The sequence below is a fragment of the Corvus hawaiiensis genome, chromosome Z (genome assembly GCF_020740725.1).
Source record: "Corvus hawaiiensis isolate bCorHaw1 chromosome Z, bCorHaw1.pri.cur, whole genome shotgun sequence".
Classification (NCBI taxonomy): Eukaryota; Metazoa; Chordata; class Aves; order Passeriformes; family Corvidae; genus Corvus; species Corvus hawaiiensis.
Genome location: NC_063255.1, coordinates 21697903 through 21717955, shown reverse-complemented (window position 1 = coordinate 21717955; position 20053 = coordinate 21697903). Strand labels below are relative to the sequence as shown.

The 20053-nt window shown below is 43.7% G+C and overlaps 1 protein-coding gene across 3 annotated transcripts in view; it reads right to left on the bottom strand.

Moving 5' to 3' along the window:
* Positions 1 to 20053, bottom strand: part of SETBP1 (SET binding protein 1) — a 270491-nt gene that overhangs the window by 67880 nt on the left and 182558 nt on the right. For all 3 annotated transcript variants that reach the window (XM_048291092.1, XM_048291089.1, XM_048291091.1), the window contains one exon: positions 12356 to 15821. In XM_048291092.1, coding sequence (XP_048147049.1) covers positions 12356 to 15821 — 3466 coding nt within the window. The remainder of the gene's footprint in view (positions 1 to 12355; positions 15822 to 20053) is intronic.

Genomic DNA, 20053 nt, shown 5'->3' with positions numbered 1-20053 from the left:
TTTAACTAGTGTAAATACATCAATACCATCCACATTTTAAATATTCTTCTTCATGATTCATGATGAATCAGAGGATGCAGCCGCCCTGTGCTCTGCTCAGGTACGGTGTGAAAGTGAAGTAGAAAGCGCCACCAAGTCATAATAATACACTTGGTTTGTAAACCCCTTTTCATTCCCTATGGTTCAAAGTCTTTCCAGTATTAATTAATTAAAACCTTGCAACAGCTCTATGAGTTGGGCAATGACTATTATCTCATTATATCAGCCAGTGAACGTGGAGACCCTGAAGGCCAGATTGAGACTGCCTGCTTTAGGCACTCAATTTATTCATTGCAACATCTAAAATAAAATAGGTGCTTGGCTCCAGCAGAATGATTCGGATCTCTTAGGGCAGGTGCCTGTGCAAACCATACAGGCAAGGCACTGACAGATGCCTCTGAAGTAGGACGCAAGTGATGTTCACACATTTCTCCATCAACAGAATGGAGAGCTGTGGGCCCTTCATGGGATGATTTAGTGTGGTTACATGCAGCCACTCTAGGGATAAGCACTAGAAGTATAATTCTCACAAGTGTGGCTGGGTAATTGCTTAATTCAAGGCTCAATGGTGTGCAAACCTGCTTACGTGGGAATCAAAATATAAATTCCCCTCTGAAGGGCAAGCACCCGAGTTGTGGGATAAGTGGGAGGAAGCACAAGATGTTAATGATTTGAGCACTCATCCCGAAAATAAAAACATAGAGGTCTAGGCTGTCCAGCCCAAGGGGGTCTGGCCCCAGCATTTCCCATTGCTCCATCCATTCCAGGAGACAGGTAAAGCTGGAGTGGAGGTACCAAGGTCAACCACTCCTCAACCAGCAGTGTGCGATGCAGAAACTAGAGAGATCAACCCAGTAAATGGGGAGGTGTTTTACTTGTAAAGCTCTGTTTAAGAGCTCTATCATAAATGGCATAAATTGAGTTAGGCTGTGGAACAGGCATTCCCTGGTGACCCAGACTTAGCTGCCACTTAGGAATGCCTGGGTTCTGCCACACTTCCAGACTGACATGTCTCCTGTACCCTGGTACCCGGGTCCTCCACACTCTGCAGTCATTAGCTGGCCATTAGGGAGCCATTTGGTCCATCTGAGAGGAAGGCTGAGCATGGCAAAGCTGACCTGCATGCTGCAGGTTCTGCTCCAGGCACAGCCTGGACAAGCATCACACAGCTTTGACTCTTTACCTGGTGCAATATTGCAGTGCTAGCCTGAAGCCTCAAACCTCAACAGCCCTCCTGTCACTCCTCAGAGCACACAGGAAGCAGAAGGCTGCAAAAAACCCAACATTTTGGCACCTGTATTAGGAAACAAACAAACAAACAAACAAAACCCAAACACAAATCCCCAAACCTACAAACCCAGAAATACTTAGAATTTTGCAACAGGTCTACAGGGAGATGTTGTCCAGTGGAGATCAGGATCAAGTGTTGCGTGGTGTAGGTTGGTCTGCCCACTCCAGCTGCTCCCAGCTCTTAGCTGTGTGACCACAAACCAGTCTGCATCAAGCAGTTCAGAGTCATAGATTGTCTCTCTGCTTTGGACCACATAAAGAGTCTGAACATGCTCCAAATTTTTCTTGCTTTGGAGTTCTGTGCCTACTTGATATCACCTGAAACTGGTGGGTTTGGTCAAACTGTGGCTTAATGATGTGGGCCCTTTTCAACACCTCGGGAGATATTAGCCGCTTCTTACCCACCTGTGAGTCATGATGGACTGACACAGGCTGTCAATCACTGAACACAAATGAAACCATATGGTTATGTGTTTAAGTTACTCTTAGGTCTAAAACACACTGTCCAGATTTGTATGCAACAATCAGTTTCTCCGGGAGGTAGGTTTCTCTCTTCAGATGAAACAGACTGAGCCATTCCCTGGGACTTAGACGCATCTAGTTCATTCTCACAGGGACTTAGGTTGACTCATGAATGGTCTAAATCACGTTCACTGACTTCTTCAAGCTATGCAGTGTCTCAGGAACAGAGCTGAGAAAACGACTCATGAGTCCTGAACCTAGGCTTGAGCCTGATTTATTACCTTTTTTACCTGCTAGGGCTCTCTTTGATCTCAGCAAGACTCTTCACTGATTAGCAGCAGAGAAGGGGAATTTGGGTTAATGCATGCTCTACCCACTCTTTGACATAAGAGTGGCTCCTATTAGCTCTTTAGCAGATTGTCTTTTTGTGCAAGAACTTGCACAGCTGACTTGGCTAAACTTTTAATGGGTGCGCTTCTCATGTGGGAGGAAATGTTAAGCACTGCTTATTGTTACTTAGAATCACACACCCAAATGCCATAACTCCATCCAGAGTTCCCAGGCTACACTACTGTATCACAAATAAGATCTTCCTCACCGCCTAAAGTCATGTCATGATGCAGTGTAGGAGCCAAGGAACGCTGGGTTTGCAAAACACACACATTGCTTCAGATTGCAATGAATTCATTTAAGAGGAGGTCAGGCAGCAAACCATTAATTTCAGTGCAATATATTTCCCTGCTCCTCTTATTTACCAAGATGTTGTCTCGGTAGATCAAACCAATGGAATTACAGCAGTGTACTGACAGCAGCCGATATCTGCCTAATATCTTGGGGAGGCATCCCTTTATCAACTGCTTCCAGATTTTGCCTGACACATCTCTACTGTTCAGTCTGTTCTGCTGGAAACAGGAAAGTTAAAGTTTTCCAGCATAACTGGCTGAGTCAGAAGCTCCTGTGGGCAGCCAAGCACAGGCACACATGTTGACTGCCCTGCGAGCAGTAAACTCAGCCCCACCGTGCCAAAGGAGTTGTGCTGCCCTCCCTGGGTGTGCTTCAGGAGGCCACGTGTGGGGAGTACACAACTCCACCCTCTGCTGAGGTGGGAAACTTGTTCAAGGTGGTTTTGAGGTTTTGTTAAGAAGCAAAACAGGAAATCTGCGTGAATCTGGAGTTTAACAATTTTTTTTAACTTGTTGCTCTCCAAGGCTTTTTTTTTTTTAATAGAGATTAAACAAATATTTGGATGACAAACTTTCTACAACTGACCTCATCCCAAGTTTTTACTGGTACAGATGAGACTTCAGGCAGCAAAGACACCCTGGAGTAGTCCAGGGATTTTTTTTCCTTCCTTTTTTTTAGCAAATCAAGTAACTCAAAGGCGGTGTCAACTTACTTAAGTGCTCTTTATGCCAACTAATCATAGCTGGCACAAAAAATTATGCTGACTATTGCTCCCTTTCCTGCCTACAGTGGAGGTGGGGAAGGCCAGAGACACAGAGTTGTAATGGTAAGTCTGTGCCATCTGGAGAAATTCTGTATCCTCAGCTCAGCTGCTTGAGACCAGAAGAAGGACCACTGAATTCTCTCTAAAAATCAGTGAAGAGGACAACATCAGAGGGGTGAGAGGTACCAGAATAAGCCTTCCTGAGCCTACATGCTAACCCACCCAATACCACTACCACTGCTGAGGGCATCTGGTATTCCTGTCCCTTCCTTCCTCAACCTTCCCTCTGGTAACCGTGAAAACCATAAGAGCTGGCTCAAGAGCCTGCAGTAATGTGGGCTGTCCCCAGCCCTCAGAAAGCTATGGTGAAACCACCAAGTTTCCTCGGGAGCTGAGTGTGGGAAAGTCATTACTACTGACCTCAATGTAGGGCCTATTCACAATAAAAACTTCATCAGCAGCACCACAAGCTACTGAGCTTTGTGGTACATTGCTGATTCACATTCTGTGACACTCTTTGCTGAGCAAATTCTACCCGGGTGTCTCCACAAGTCTGTTTTCAGTGCTATGTAAGGCTGAGTTTGGGTCAGATTCTCTGAGGAGATAGTGCATCTGCTTGCAAATGGCAACAAAGACAAGTGAGTTGCTGACAGGGGTAACACAAATTGACTGAGCTGTATTTTGCAGTTGGGATCAACCTGACAAGCTCCTCACAGTTTGCTCCCAGTTTATTTAAGCTGCCTCTGTGTGCTGCATAAGGCACCAGCAATGCTTTCGCTGCTGCTCCACCATCACTCTGACGTCAGCACTTTGATTTGATTTTCTGTCACTGTTCTTACAGATTAAATTTCAACCAGTGACCCACAGCTTGATAGCTCATTAGCAAATCCCTTTGAGCCATCCAGTCCTGCCCTTGCTTGACAGTTAACTCTGCACTGCACACACTCCTGAAGCCTCTTGAAATTTGCACTGTGCCTTGAGAAAGCTTGGTCAGACTCAGTGCAGCTACAAAAGCCTATGGGGATCTATGCCCAGGTGCATGCTCTCAATGACAAATCACTGATGCTTCTTATTATGAGTCTTTATGAGTTTCTTATTATGGGTCTTTTCAAGCCATTGAGGTTGTGTAAAGGCCCCTCCATGGACAGTCAAAGCTTTCCTTTCCCACCCCTCCCCTCAGCCCTTGATCTATAGGGGAATTATTCTGACTTCCTTCTTGTTGAGACCTTAAAACAGAACATTCTTTTTCCTTTTGTCGTCCAACATCGTTATTGCAATCAGGCAGACTGAGCCCTTTTAAGTTTTCTCTTGCTGTGACACATGGATATAAAACTCCTGGAAGGCAGTGAGGATGGAGGACCAGCCTCAGATCATGTTCTGGACCCCAACTCTCCCTTTTGCAGCTGAGTAGGACAGGATGCAGGTTGCTCTGAGTGCATTAGGACCCCTCTCACTGACAGATGCCTTAAGCTCAGATTTTCCTATGCCCAGCTTTGAGTCACACTGATCAGGGGGTTTACAGTGAAGCTGCAGCCATTGCTTTGTTTAACCTCCTCCATTCATCTGAACAGACCTCTTGTCTTGCACCTATATCATCAGTGCCAAGAAACAGTATTGTGTATAGTCCAGAGCTAAAAAACACACTTTTCCCTCTGACTCGTCTTAAGCTGACACTTACACAAGTACCCAGGCTGGCACCATCAAAGTCTTAACAGACCCACTTCCCCTGAGATAAGAAAATCTTATAAATGTTGAACCAAGGCTGTTTCCAGTACCTGGCAGGTGCCAAGTGTCCTGCTCTAGTGTGCCACTGAAGAAGCAGATGGAACTTTCCAGCCCCACACTCTCCTTCTCCCTCAGTAGATACTTCACTCCTGAAGTCAACCTCACTAATTTCAATGGGGAGACGCTTGATTTATGCTGGGCCGAGATGAGAATCTGGCCGTGATTCTTTATTGCCTTTTAAAGCCAAGAGCCCAGCAGAGGCCAATTGTGCCTGACGTGAAGCAGCTGCACACCCAACGTGGAATCTGCACAACTTCATAAACTAGCAGTGGTCTGAATAAAAACTTCAAACAAGACATTCTGGCATTGGCCAGAGAGAGTGAAGATAAATAGCTGGGAGATGCCAAGTTGTGAAGGAAGAACTGCTTGACTGTTGGACAGAGAGCAAAGCAAGAAGCAGAAATTAGGCAGGGTGCTGGGAGGCTTGTAACACTCCCAAAAAGCAAAAGGGTCACAGCATTTAATTTGATTAATTCATCGCTGGTCTAAAAGACTTTGTACTGAGCCTCAGGCAGTGCAATAAACATACAATCATTAAGAGAGGAAATAAAAGTTGGGTTGGGTGATAAATGGTCCTGCTTCCTCTCCCAGGCCAGCTTCCCCCCTGTTTCTTCTCTTCTTGGTCAGTGCAGACATTGGAAGCAACACAGTAAATCAAGAGGTAGCATTAAAACAACAACAACAATGACAAAAGTCACTGTATTTCAATTGCCTTAGTCAAAACACTTTCAAGGAAAGCTTTGCTTCACTTTCCCCATCAGCAGCGTGTCCCTTTAGGATACACCACAGGCAGAAAGGAGCAATAGTCATGCTGGCTTGGTCTTCTCTCCACAGGACTGATAGAAAATTTAGTGGAAAACAAGAAGGATATTTATTCTAAATGAGCCAGATAATGTTTTTGGAAGTAGTTTCAGTAGTTTTGGTTTGTTTTGGTTTGTTTGGTTTGTTTGGTTTCCTAAACATTCAGGGGCCTAAACAGCTGTTTTGATGAATGCAACTGTATTTACAAATACTCGGTTTTTTTTAAAGCTCTGATGGTAACTTTTATGGGCCAGATAGCACAAACACTCGCCCTGTAACTGTACAGTGCCTGTCCCTCACCACAGGACACAATGGGAGGGAACAACTCCTACTAACACTGGGGCTTGGAAAACTTTTGCAGTTGCTGGAAGCTATGTAGGAGCCTGGGGTGTCTGAGAAAGCCACAGCAGAGGCAGAGGTGGGGAATGGGAGGGTGGCTAATACTCTGTACATCCTTAGTCAGTGAAGTTATTACCTGGCTCTTCTCTCATCCACTTCAAACACTGTTGTGGGTCTAATGCTGTATTCACTGGGCATCGGTGAGTATCAGAGCTCACTGTGGCACTCTGTGGCACGAAAGTGCTTTTATCCCAGTCAAACACTGAGGTTAACTGCAATTAAGACATTTTTTCTGCAGTTACGTGAAAAAATTATGATATGGAAGATGGGTCTGTAAATCCTAGACCATGCATCAGTTTGTCCCTGAATTGATGCACATAATGCCATACAAAACACAAGTCCTGTTGAGTCAAATCTTTGCTATTGAAGAAAGCCAGGTGACTTATTTATGTGTTTTGCTGGATATCTATTCAACTTCATCACCTGATATTCACTTCTTCTGTCTTTTTTCAGTGTGATAATGTGCATCCATGAGTATATGTGCAAGACTCAGCCAGTATAAGCATTCAATTTATGTCTTTAAGCTGGTCAGATGTGAGAGAATGTTCATCCCACATGATGATCATAGAAACAGAAAATCATGAAAGTTGTAGAAAACTCCTAAGATCATGGAGCCCAATCATTCCTCTAGCACTGACAAGGCCAAATCATGTCTCTAATCACCGCTTTTACAAGCTTTTTGGACGCTTCCAGAGACAGTCACTCCACCACTTCCCTGGGCATCCAGTTCCAATGTTTGACAACATTTTCAATGAAGAAATTTTCCCTAACATCCAATCTAAATCTGTCCTGGAGCACATTGAGGCCATTTCCTTTTTTCTTATTGCTTGTTACGTGGAGCACATTGAGACCAACTGCCACCTGGCTGCCCCCTCCTGTCAGGGAGTGGTGCAGAGACACAAGGTCACCCCTGAGCCTCCTTTGCTCCAGGCTGAACCCCTTTCCCAGCTCCCTCAGCCCCTCCTCATCAGACTTGTGCTCCAGACACTTCTCCAGGTCTGCTGCCCTTCTCTGAATGTTCCAGAACCTCAACATCCTTCTTGTCGTAAGTGACCCAAAACACTGGGTCCAAGAGTGTGGTCCTACTGTTTCCACTATCACTGAAATAGTGCGTTCACTGAAGAACAATGAACTAATATTGTGATTCCAGACCTATGTAAAATAATAGATTACTTGTGGAAAGTATTATTATATGAAAAATATATCCAAAAAATCAGCAAAGTTTAATTAATAAGGCAGTTGGCTAACATTATTTACCTACATCTGCCACATACATTAAGAAGAACAAATATGCTTATCCACTACTGAAATACTGATCCCTTCTCAGAGTAAAACGGTGCCCGATCAAGGCTAAAGCTGATACTGTTCCTTCAAGAGTAAAACCAGCACCATACAAACCAAATGAGGAGGAAAGGTCAAGTCAGAAGAAATTCAGCTTGTAGCGCTGCTGGACATTGATGGGGGAAGGCCTGGGAGGTTTGTAGGTAAGTTAAGCATTAATTTGTAAAGCATGTTTGTCATGCTAGCTATCCAGCATTCAGAGTCTGATGATTACTGCTTTCCTAGTAGCTGTGTATGATTAACTTTATATTCCTGTAAGTTTACTATGCATGGTGTCTGTGCTGTATCTGATAAAACCAATGTACTTCCTAGCTGATCTTTGAGCCATGGTGCCCAATATGCAAGCTAGACAATCTTTGTTTATATTATCCTTGCTTAATAAAAACAGGAGGCAGAAATACTGTGACAGTAAGGTAGCACAGACCTTGATTGGTCTCATTACAAAGAAAGGAAGAAATGCAGTCCTGGATATAGCAACTCTCAACCTCTGCTTCACCTCCAGATACATCCTGGTCTGCAGTGATTGTAACTAGGACATAGCCTGACAGGTTGTACATGCAAATTGCCATCTTATCTCTGCACCTTAAAAGGTTAAAGGTGCTTTTCCTCATTATTCCACCTAAGGAAAAGGGGAAGAGGCAACTCATCTTGCTTTTTTTCTGTGGAACAAGCTATGGCATCGAGACTGCTGATCAGCAATGGAAATCTCTTCTCCAGTATCATGAAACAGGCAGACACTTGACAAGGAGATGTGGAGTTTACCACAAGGGCCTCTTTGAAACAGAGCTCTACTCTCAATCTCCCCAGCCCAGCTGCAGCACCAATCTGTGACCTCTCCCTGGGTCCCTCACCTGGGGTGCTAGTAACTCCTAGGAAGCAGATGAAAGGCTCAGCCATCCAGCTGTGCACAGTGCCTCAGGTCACACAGTGCCAGAGGGACTCCAAGGCCATTTCACAAGTGTGGGAGCTGTATCTCTGACTCTGTGAAGGAGGGAGTCAACTGAGCCAATGCTTGCTGCACACAACTTTACAGTTCAGTCTAGGATGTGCCCAAATGACATCATGTCTGTGACAAGGCAGGATCTGAAACACTTTCTGCTGTATTCTTGCCTGTAGGCCAGGCTAATGCCACTGGAATAGTCTTCAGCTAAATAGAAAAGCAGTGTGTAATTAGTTTTGATTAATTAGTCTTTCTAAATGCAGGAGGGTTAGATGAGCACAAGAAATTTGGCAAAAATAGAAATTTCAGAAAAAGACATCAGGAAGCAACAGGTCATGAGGAGTGGGTGGAAAGACTTATTAACTTGTTATTATGGAAGAGACACCAGCTTCTCTAGAACAATGATGTGGAAGCAGTCAGGCCACAGGGAAATTAGGCATATGCACTAGAACTGCACTTTTAACCCAAAGTGGTCCCAAGAGATGTACACTGAGTCAAAGCCCATAAGGCCTCCACTAAAGAATGGCCAGTGATTGTCCACGTTGGTGCAGGACAAGAAATGGACTTCTGTTGTGACCAACCAAGTGACTGGTGATGCTCTCTCAATGGTGCCCTTTACTTTGGGCTCAGATTTCTGCATCAAATCACAGAATCATGGAATAGTTTGGTTGGAAGGCACCTTTAAAGGTCATCTATTTCCAAACCCCTGGGTTGATCTGGGACACCTTCCACTAGCCCAAGTACTCAAACCCCAACCTGGTACATGAACACTTCCAGGAACGGGACATCCATAATTTCCCTGGGCAACCTGTGCCAGGCACCTTTCTTGCACCAGGACTTCAAAGAGCTTCTCCAAAAGGTAAGAAAGACAACTCTTCCCTTTATGTCCTGTATCTTTCTAGATAATAAAATCATACTTAAGTTCCAAGATTGTACAACAGGACTGTTTTCTACCATATGCAGGATCACTACTTACCACCAAGGAATACCAAACTTTTTAGAAATGGCCAACACAGACAAAACCATAAATTAACAACAATGCAATAGTACCTGCAGCTGCACACCACACTGAAACAAACTGCAGGGCCTGAACACCAAAGAACAATAAATGGTTCTCTCATCCCTCTCATCACAGATATATCCACTGAGTGTGGGTAGGTTTTGCTACATATTTTATCTCCAGAACCACGCAATGAAGTTGCAAATGGCAGTACTGAGTACACCAAAATACCCATGCAGTAAAGATAACACTGAAATTGTGATGTAAATCTATTTTCAGCTTTCACCAGAATATTCAGGATGTCTCCTCTTATCTCTGTTATATATTATTTTTGACTTGTGGAAGATGACAATACTGAAAGGAAAGAGCAATCAGGCTGTGGAAGTTGCCTCCTGGGACAGATATATATGTTCTCATGTCTTCTTTTTTTTTTTTTTCCTTTACCTTTTATTTTTCTGATTAGTCAATCCGTGTTTAACCTCCTCAGGGAAATGCAGGGTGAGTTAGGAGAAAGAAGGTCAAGGTTATCACGGAAGAGTGTAATCCTCCCTCTGTGGGAACTGGTTAAATAGTTATGGCTAGACTCAAGTGCAGACCTCTGCTGGGAATCTCAGTGAAGGTCAAAGGCAGAGAAGAAAAAAAGCTGCACTGAGATCTTAGGCAGTCATAAGCAGACAGATGTTCCTAGGCTTTAATGAGCAGTCTTGGCTCCAGGCCTTTCTTGGCAGAGCTGTTTAGTTTTAGTATTTTTCCTTGTAGTGCAAGGTATGGCTCTGGTTATCTGTCTCTGCTTAGCAACTGCTGATGATTTTTCCATGTAAATAATAGCATGACAATGAAGAAATAAATTAATAATCTGAGATTTGAAGAAATAAATTAATAATCTGAGATTTGATGGATTAGGTCATAGGGAATGCTGTGCGGCTGTAATCATGAAGAGCAAAATAAATAAAAGTAATAATTTCAGTTTAAATGAGAACCAGTTTAAAAAGTTTAAACTGCAAATCTAATGGAGCTCCTACTGCAAGTTCTAGCCCTCCATCTTATACTTTTATCATCATGGGAAATAAACTGAAGGAAAATAACATGAAATTGACTTTTTCTTTCCTACTTCCATCTTCAAGTTAGCCTGGTGAGGATCATGCCCCTACTTTGGAAACTCATTTGAGTTCAACAGTGTTGGGAATTTTGACAGTTTGCTATGCCTTAGTGAAACATATTAAATTGAAAATTACAGATTTAGCAAACATCTTCTGTTCAAAAAGCAAAAAGGCTACAAATGCAAAGACTGTTATCAGACTGTGAAAACTGTGAATTTCCATTAAAAAAAAGAAAAAGTTATTAAACATTTTGGAGACTTGTAATCCTATGTGATAGGACACAACTTCCTTAATTAAATAGCAACTGCAACACTTGGTGGAGAATATTTTTGTTCTTTGTCAGGTATGTTGCAACTCTGATCTTCAGAGACTGATTTGAATCTCTTTTCCCATATTTCTGTGTGTATCATTTTTTGATGTCACAACTGATCTATTATAACTTGATATCATGAATAGGAACGTTTTCATGGGGTAATCTGTCATTTCAGACTGCCTTTCACTGCTACCGTCCAGATTCTAGTCTTGGTGAAGGAATTGGAAATGTTTAGGTGGCTTAAGCATGAGCAGTCTTTGGAACTTGATCAGTTACAAGACAGTAAAAAACTTTAGAGCCTTACATTGGCAGGTCACACAAATTCTCTGCTCCCTCTGTGTTCTCAGTTAATTCTCTTTTAACTATGAAGGCCATCAACTACATTTCTTCGAAGCTCTTTTTTAGCACATCAGAATCTCATCCACCACTGGTTAGTTCACCAAAGCTCACCCCTTTCCAGAACTAAGTGTGAAATCTGCTTTGTGATAAATATCTGATGGTGTAGGAGCACTGGGCTTGCTCCCAAGCTAAATTCATTTATAATACAGCAAAACACCTGCTTCTGTGTCATCACAAATGCAGCTCCCTATTGTAAAGTACAATTCAGTCTCTCAGACAAGATTCAGATTCCCTTTTTCCCCACTCTGCAGGAGAGGAACAGATGTCCTTAGCAGCCGATAGGAGCTTCCTCCCTCTTCATCTACCCAGCTTATATTTCCAAGTCATGAGACCTGAAACTCTTCAGAGTCAATTGGTGAGGATTTATTGTTTCCATGACACCACTCCCTTCCACAGCCACTCAAAGCTCAGGATAATTATTTTACATGACACCTGCCGACTGGCAGTGACAGACTTAAACTAGGACTGTACTCAGGATCTCCAGATATTCAGCCCAGACATCAGCATGGTGGGTGCCTCTGGATCAGCAGTAGACCACGCTAATGGGACACTGACACAGCTTCACAAGTTTCCACCTGCTTGGTCCATCCCATCAACAAGTGGGTTTTGGTAACTTTATGGGCCAGAGCAGAGATTCTCTTCTCTTCTCCCAAAGGCTGGACAACGACTTTGATCATGTGGTGTTAGACACTGATCAGGGGGATGCCCACCTTGTCAACAGGTATTATAATTGCTGCTGTTGAAGAATGCTGTGGTGGAGTTTTAGTAAGAAGTGCAACAAGCCATGAGAGATAGGTGAAGGCAGGACAAATATTTACAGAAGTGCTGTGTAACAACTTGAAGATTTTACAGCTTTGGGCTTAAGATGTGGCCAACATTCTTGTCAATCTCCCCTAAGTTTGGCTGAAGAATGACATCAATTACAAAAGCCAGAGAAGTTATTGACTCATAAATGTATTTGTTGTAAATGGTGAGTCCCTCTTTGTTCAGCATTGAAATTTGAGTGCAGTAAGGTAAAATAGAATAAAACAAAGCTTACCTGAAGAGGCTGAAGAATCAAAAGTACTTCTGTCCTTCCTATTTGTCTTGAAGGGCTGAATGTCCTTTTCCCTGTAAGTTCCAAAGCCTTCAAAGCTTCTTCTTTTATTCCCACTTGCATCATTGTCCCGCTTCTCACTTGAGGAATTCATTTCACCAAACATGTCCAGGGACTCTGACCTTCCATTACTCTCAGTATTACCAGAGTATCTCTTTGTGCAAGAGTCAATGGGATCACTGCTTGAGTCGCTTTTATCTTTACTCTGTGACCACTGCTGGGCATCAGAAAGTGATAGCGTAGACAACGTATCCACTTCAAAATTACTCTTTGAGCCTTTGTGCCCGGTTTCACAATGCTGGTGCTTCTGCTTCTCCTTATGCTTGCTTTTCTCATTGAGCAAGGACAGGTCTTTGTCTGAGCCGCTCAGCCTCTCGTTGATGGCATGGCTGGAGAAGCCAGAGGACTTGCTAGCAAAGAGACCACTCAGATCTTCGTGAGTCCCCAATATCCGCTCATCCTTATGCTTGTGCTTATGTTTGTGTTTCCTTTTGTGAAGTCGGCCACTTGAAAGGCTTGTTCCTCCAACCTTCGGAGGAGCCAAGGAGGACTGCATGTCTCCAAGGCCCATTCCCACAGGGGTTTGTAGGTGCACTCCATGTTTTGCTTTGTGTTTGGCAGTGGTGGACATCTTCATATGAGAGCTTGCATGGAACTGGGGTGGGGGCACGGTAGGTCTCATAAATGGGGAAGCCGCTCCGAGCGTGTGAGACAGGTACAAAGGAGCTGGATACTGACCATAGTAACCAAGATTCATCATAGGCATTGATGTGTAAGGCATTCCATAGGGTGCATAGTAACTCCCACTGGGAATAGGGTAACCGAACCCTTGTAAAAAAGGCACCTTTGTCATGGTGTCATTGGTTTTGGCAGGTCTACCACGCTTCTTCTTAGACTTCATATCAGAGGTCCTGCGAAGATAGAGCAATGGGTCATACTGGATATATGGCACAGGGTAGTAGTGATCAAAATTAATCCTGAAGATGCTGGGATATGGATTTTCATGATAAAATGTATAACTTCTATGGGAAATCCTGAACACTTGAAACTTATTGATGAGTTCCTCAAGGTCTGCCAGAAACTGGAGGTCATCTCTGTTCTGCAGGCTTTTCCTTTTCCTCTTGTGCTTTGGCTTTTTAATACTCTCATGAGAGAGAAAGTTATCCACAATGAGATGCTTCTGCCGGTGACCATGCCTGTTCTTTGTGCTGGTGTCAGATGGGATAGCCTCTGGATTGTCCAGGGTGCAGAAATCAAAGGAGTATCTCCGGCGGGATTCTGAGCTTTTCTCGGCTTGGTCAGAGGTACTGTTGTTGTCTGTACCTATCCCACTGTCGCTCGGTATAGTTTCCTCACTATGAGACTCGCTCACTGGCGACAGCGTGACTTCTTTCAGAGAACCTATTTCACAGAGGTGAGAAGGTGAATTAGCCATTAGCCTGGGTGGAGACAGCTTCCAAGTTCCACTGTGCATTCCTTTCTGGGTTTTTGTAGGAAGAGCACTGATAGGTTGAAGATTTGGCATAGTTTTTAACTCTGAAAAATTAGTTTCAGTGCTTGCAGGGCTGAGGTTGCCGTTTATCCCCACTAATTGTGTTGAAAGCGGATGAATAGCTGCTGGTGACGATGCCACAAGTGACTGCAGGTTGGAAGGCACTGCTGGGTTTTCTGGCTGGCTGGAAACAGGCCTTGAGTGCTTGATGGCTGTCTTAGGTTCTTCTGGCTGAGGTTGCAGCTCTGCCCTTGGCTTTCTGCCCCGTTTTTTACCAATGTAGATAGTCCCCCTCTTGCTGACATTGATCTGCTTTCCTAGTCTGGCATCAATGGTGGTTGGCCCAGCACTAGATGGTGGCTGGACTTTTGTTTTCAGAGCTATGCTGCTGGAGCAGGAGGACAAGATTTGATTGAGAATGTTCTTCCTCTTGAGGGTTTTCATTTTATTAATTGTCTTGATGGTCTTCTTATCCAAGACCCCAAGTTTCCCGACCTTTTTGTGAAATTTGAGTTCACTGATGGACTTGTCCTCTCCTGGAACCATCTGGGCGAACTTGGCCAGATTCCTTCTCCTCTTCCTTTTCTTTGTTCCTGGAAATTCACGATTGATTGGACTCACTGGGCTGGTGGAGGTTCCCTCATGAATGGTTTCAACAGTGAGCAAAGGCTGTTTCTTTGGTCGTCCTCTTTTTTTCTTGACAGGTGTGATCACAGTAAGACTGTCTGTATTGGTGTACAGAGGGCTGGATGGTGTGATGGGATAGGCTGAAGGAGGCTCCACCATCAGCTTCTCAGATGTCGTCAGGGAGGTCTCCCGAAGAACAGATTTAGGTTTGCTGCAGGTCCATCGACGCTTAGCTGCATGTTTGGGGTGCTGGACATCAGGTAATTTCCCAGCTGTGGAAAGATTGGTGGGTAGGAGAGTGGATGTCACAGGTAGAGGTTTTCTGAGTCGGGCAGCATTGTTGGGGGATGCTTTATCCGTGAACACACCACTGTCAATAGCTACTAAGGGGGACTCATTTTCAATCACTTTCCCTGGCTTTGTGGCTCGAAGATCTTTTTTATTCCCCTCTGGTTGAGAGCTGGTCCTGTTTGCCATTTCACTGCTCAAAGCAAGCACAGAAGGCAGGCTTTTCTCCTGGATAGTTTTCTCTATAGAGGATTTTATGGATTGCCTCTTTTTCCTTTTGTGGCTAGATGCATCAGTTGTTGGCGACTTTATTGGGATAGTAATTCGTACGTGATTGGTGTCACTTTCACAACTGCTAGCAGAAATGGTATTCTGCTTCGAGGGTGATGTATCCAACATGCTGTCCATTGAGTAAGACTCCTTTTTCCCTTCCATGCTGTCATGGGATTTGCTGTCAAATGCTTTCTGAGCACTCTTTACCCACTCAATGTCTGTGGTTTGGATGGTTTGGCTAATCAAGTCCTTTTTGCTGGACTTCTTCTTCGTACTTCCAGCGGGCTGATCGGGGGCCTCCAGCTGCATACCTCCCTCTTGATCTCCAAGAGGCAAAAGCCCATTGCACTCAGAGGCACTGCTCGGCTGGGCGGCTGTACTGATGCCGTTGGGTGACGGGACTGCGCTGCAAATTGCCAGCTCTTTACTACTGACCGACAGCTGCCCCCACGTGCTGCTGCTGCAAGACTTCTTGGCCTGGGATTTGCTGTAGGAAACTCCTGGCTCCAGAGCAGAGACCTTGGTGGCACTAATTGCTTCTCTACTGGGCTCTGTGTTGATGAAGCAACTCTGAGAAGCGGGTCCAATGTCGGAGCTCACTGACCAGTCAATGTGGTGCTGGTTGCTACTTTTCTGCTGGTGTTTTGATTTTAAGGTGTCACTGGTGAAGTCTTGTTGGAGGCCTGGATCATAGTGCAGAGCAGAATGTTTTTGTGGCCTGTCATAAACCTGGAAGGGATCAGAAAATAAACAGGAAAAAAAAAATTAGTTTATCAGTCCATTCATAACCACTCGTTGAAGCTCTTTATTTATGCAGTGAATAACAACGTCTTTGTAAGAGTTAGAAACCTTTATAAAATATTCCTATACTTGAGCCAAATTTACATTTAGATTTTATGTGCAATAAAGAAGTTTTGTTTGGTTTCCCTACACTATAAACAGTGGAAATATTTCTATAAATGAAAAATTGTTAAGGGAACATATTCTATTGATTTTTAATTTAAAACACAAGTGAAATATTCCCTTTCAATGGATGAATGGTGCAACTCAGCCTCCTGGTGAGAATGCCTTTTTCCTGAAAAATAATTGCTCACAGAACTTGAGGCTCAACAGCAGCAATTAAACTCATTATTGTAAACAAGGAAACTGAAAAATTATCTTGGAAGTTGTAACAAACAAGAGAAAAAACCCATGGGTCCACTTCCCTATGAAGGCAGATTCTGCTAAGATTTACTTGAATTTCCACATGGAAGCCATCCCCACATACTTAGTGCTTAAAATCATATGCATAGCGTCAAGTGTGTGAGGCACACTTGGCAGGTTCAAGATTTGCATTACTCCCTTTCCATTTTAAAACTCTGCTATTTGCAATGTTGGTGAGAGATATTTTCAACATGATTTCTAATCTGACAGGAGCTCTTCAAGCCGCAGAGGTTACAGCAAGGGCAGAATTATGCTGAAGACTCTTACAGAGCAAAAGAAAATCTACCGTTTTTCTCTTGGTGGGCCTCCAGCTAAAAAAAAAATTTGTTTACTACAGCTGTAACTTTTTCCTTTTAAAGCAAAAGTATCCATCTGTTTGTTTTTTACTTTCTTTCGTAGATCTGTTTTTTTTTTTTTTAAATTTTATTTTGCAGCTTTTATTTTGTAAAGCTCTGGGTCAGACTGTGCAACTGCTTTTGTACACCTGGTACTGCAAGCACTACTAGGTGTACAAAATACGGACAGTGTTGTGAAAGTCAAATACATGATGAGACTTAAAACATAACCAAGGAAAGACCAGTAGAAAGTAGAAAATAACTGCTACGTGTGTTGTGTTCCTGCAAACACCCTGGTACAATTAAGTTTCTGTCAGTAGCCCATTAGATCTCACTTTGGGGTGTTTGCAACAGAAATTTTGGGACAAGCTGGCAAAAGGGCATGAGGGCTCTGAGTTGGAAAATGAGGTGTCCCTACTTTTGAGCAACTTCAGAGAGGTTTGATAAGGACTAGACAGCTCTGAGTTCATGGTGCATTATCTAGTGGCCACTAAACATGCACGTTATTGACAAATTGATGCTGAACTATCTTTCATGCCCATATAAATATGGACATGTGTTTTTCCTGGAATCGGCAATAACTATGAAGTTGTTCTGGTCCATTGTCTGAGCAGCAATCAGGGACTCTTAAATCCTGTAGATAGTTCAGCTGTCGTGCACATGGACCAGCCATGCTCAGGGAAAACAGAGATTTTCAGGAATCGTGGAGTGCGAGAACGAAAGCATGCAGCTGCGGTGGAGCTGCAGATGTCGTGGGTGAGCGACACCCGGTTTCTTCAGCCTGAGAAAAGACCCAAAAGCATAAACACCCCTTGGGGAATGAATCCTTCTCCTCCCCTTCCTTACAGTGCCCTCCCACACAAGAGCCCTGCAGCTCACAGAGAACACAACCCACATTGGTGCCCTCCTCCAAGTAAGGGGGCCCACTTGTGCCCACATTTTGGAATGAGTCCAGGGGTGGTGTGGGAACCAGCAGCACCAGCACTGGAGTTTTACAGCTTGTTTTATTTTAATTATTTTAAACTGATCCCAAAGCTCCTGAGATCTGTTTTGCCTGAGCCACTTGGGCTTCTCCTGCTGCCCAGACACTAGGCTGGGTGTCCTGGCACAAGGAGATGGGTGGGCCATCCCCTGGTGATGTCCCAGGGGGAGATGGCTGCCCTTCACTCCAGCCTCACATAAAACTTCATCTTCTCGAGGTACCATGATTTGTGATGTGGAGAAGCCCTGGAAATGCTAGGCTAAGACCTCTCTTGGGCCTCAGGACCCACACTGAGGCAGGGCCAGATTGTTTCTGAATGGATCCCAGCCTGCTGGCTGCAGCCAAACCAGCTTCTTACACCCATTTTGCTTCCCAAGTGCTGAGTCGTGAAACTGAATGACCTGAAACATTTAATTTGGAAGAGGAGAAAAAAAAAAGATAAAAATAAGAAAGAGGGTTACAGCAGGGAACAAAACCATCACACTCTGGTAACTGGTCCCTCCATGTCTATCACACATGGAGATCCATGGTCTAGAAGGAGCAATAATCTCAGATCTATATTTTAAGGCAGTTAATAAGGGCTCAGAATGGAGAGGCCAGCTATAGATCAGCAATGAATGCTGATATATGGCTTGGCTCCTCCAGCCTCATTTCCTTGGCCTGCACATTATATAGTGATGATGCAACTCCCAACACATCCCTAATGATAGCCCTGTCATTGCTCCAGCAGCACAGGCCACCACCACATCGATCTTAAAATTCATGAGAAAGATATGCCTATGTCATCAAAGGTGCCAACTCTGGAGGCATTTAATCACGCAGATAAGCACTCCGATTTCAACAGGCCTTCAAAAAATGACCGGTCTGCAGGATCAGGGGACTCCATTTCCTAAGCGAGATGTCAGAACTATATAACTGCCGAAGCACATTACAGTCTGCTGGGTTTCCTCATGAAACTTCTTCCAGCATAACATTTATTGACTCTACCTTGCCAGACACATCCATACCACCCAAAAATAATTCTTCTGCAGCACAGTGACTACAGACTGTTTGGCCGCAGCAGGTTGTGTTTCAGTGGCTGCAATGGATATGTTTACCTAAAAGCACTACTAAGTAAGTTGAAAGTAATGCAGCCGAGTGTATTTTATTCCCCATGTATCCATCTGGGCTGCTGTTCGATCCCACTGGTCCTAATGATTAGGCTTCAATTTTCCCTGCTGCGTGAGCACCATGCCCAAAAGCCAATGAGGCCCAGCTCAGCTAAGCCAAGACTCTGCTAAGCTGACAGAGGATGCCAGAGCTGTCAGGATGGTGTGGGACTCTTCAGAAACCTATATCTTGATAACTTTCACCCAAATTCTTTACTTTATTTGTCAGTAAGCGTGCAATATACTCCAGCTCCATGGGCCAGTTGACTCGGATAGAGTTCCTACGGCAGCTGGCTGAGACCAGCATCAAGAATAGTGGGCTTTTTTCATGAAAACAGAAGGATTTGTCTTTATTTACTTTTCGGTTTATGAGACCCTAAAAATTCTTCAAACTTAGTGCTAGCCTCTGCTTGTCATTTGCCCTTTCATTAAATGGGATTTTCTTCCACAGCCAGCTATTCTGCACTGAGAGTCTGCTCCTTCTTCTTTTGTGGAAGTAGAAGTGTAAATTAACCCATGTAATTTCACTACAGCTCAGCATACTTGGTCAATATTTCTCTTCATACACAGTTTACTGGATGTTTTCAGTAGGTTAAAAATCCCAACTTTCCTTTTAAGAAAATAAAATGCACATAAAGAAGATGATAGCTTTTGTAACTGCAAAGAGGCTTGAGCAACCTGATCCAGCACATGCTAAACCCTAGACTATAAGAATAAAATTTTAAACCTCCTATTAGTAGAATATGATTTGAATGACAAACTCATGAGTTTCAGGCCTCATCTTTGGCCTTGGTGGATGAGCAGGATAGACCCCATACTCTGGTGATCACTGGTCATAGACAAGAAGCAGTTTTATGCTGTGTGTTTATACCTGTCCCTCTGATTCTGTGCAACCCTGCCCCTGCAGAACAGATTACTCCCCATAACAGTTTTATTCTGGCATGCAGCCCTTGCAGCTGAGATGAGACTATACCAGTCCCATGAGGGGCAACATCCTACTCTTCAAGTAGTACCCAGCAGCAGAATCCATCCCTCAGGCACTCTTAATTTAACTACTGGATGCTTCAGTCTGCCTCCTCCTTCCCTTGACTGAGCTTCCATCTAAACTCACATGCTGCTTCCAATCCAAATGCAAAAACTGTGAGGAGATGGCAACAACAAAATCAAGGGCCTAGTAAAATAATAACAATTATTATTTTAAAAAGCCAAATAAAAAAAGAATAAAACTTAAAAAAAAAAAAAAAAATTGGAGAAACCCAACATCCTAAAAAAAAGAAATCTGTGCTTAAAGGG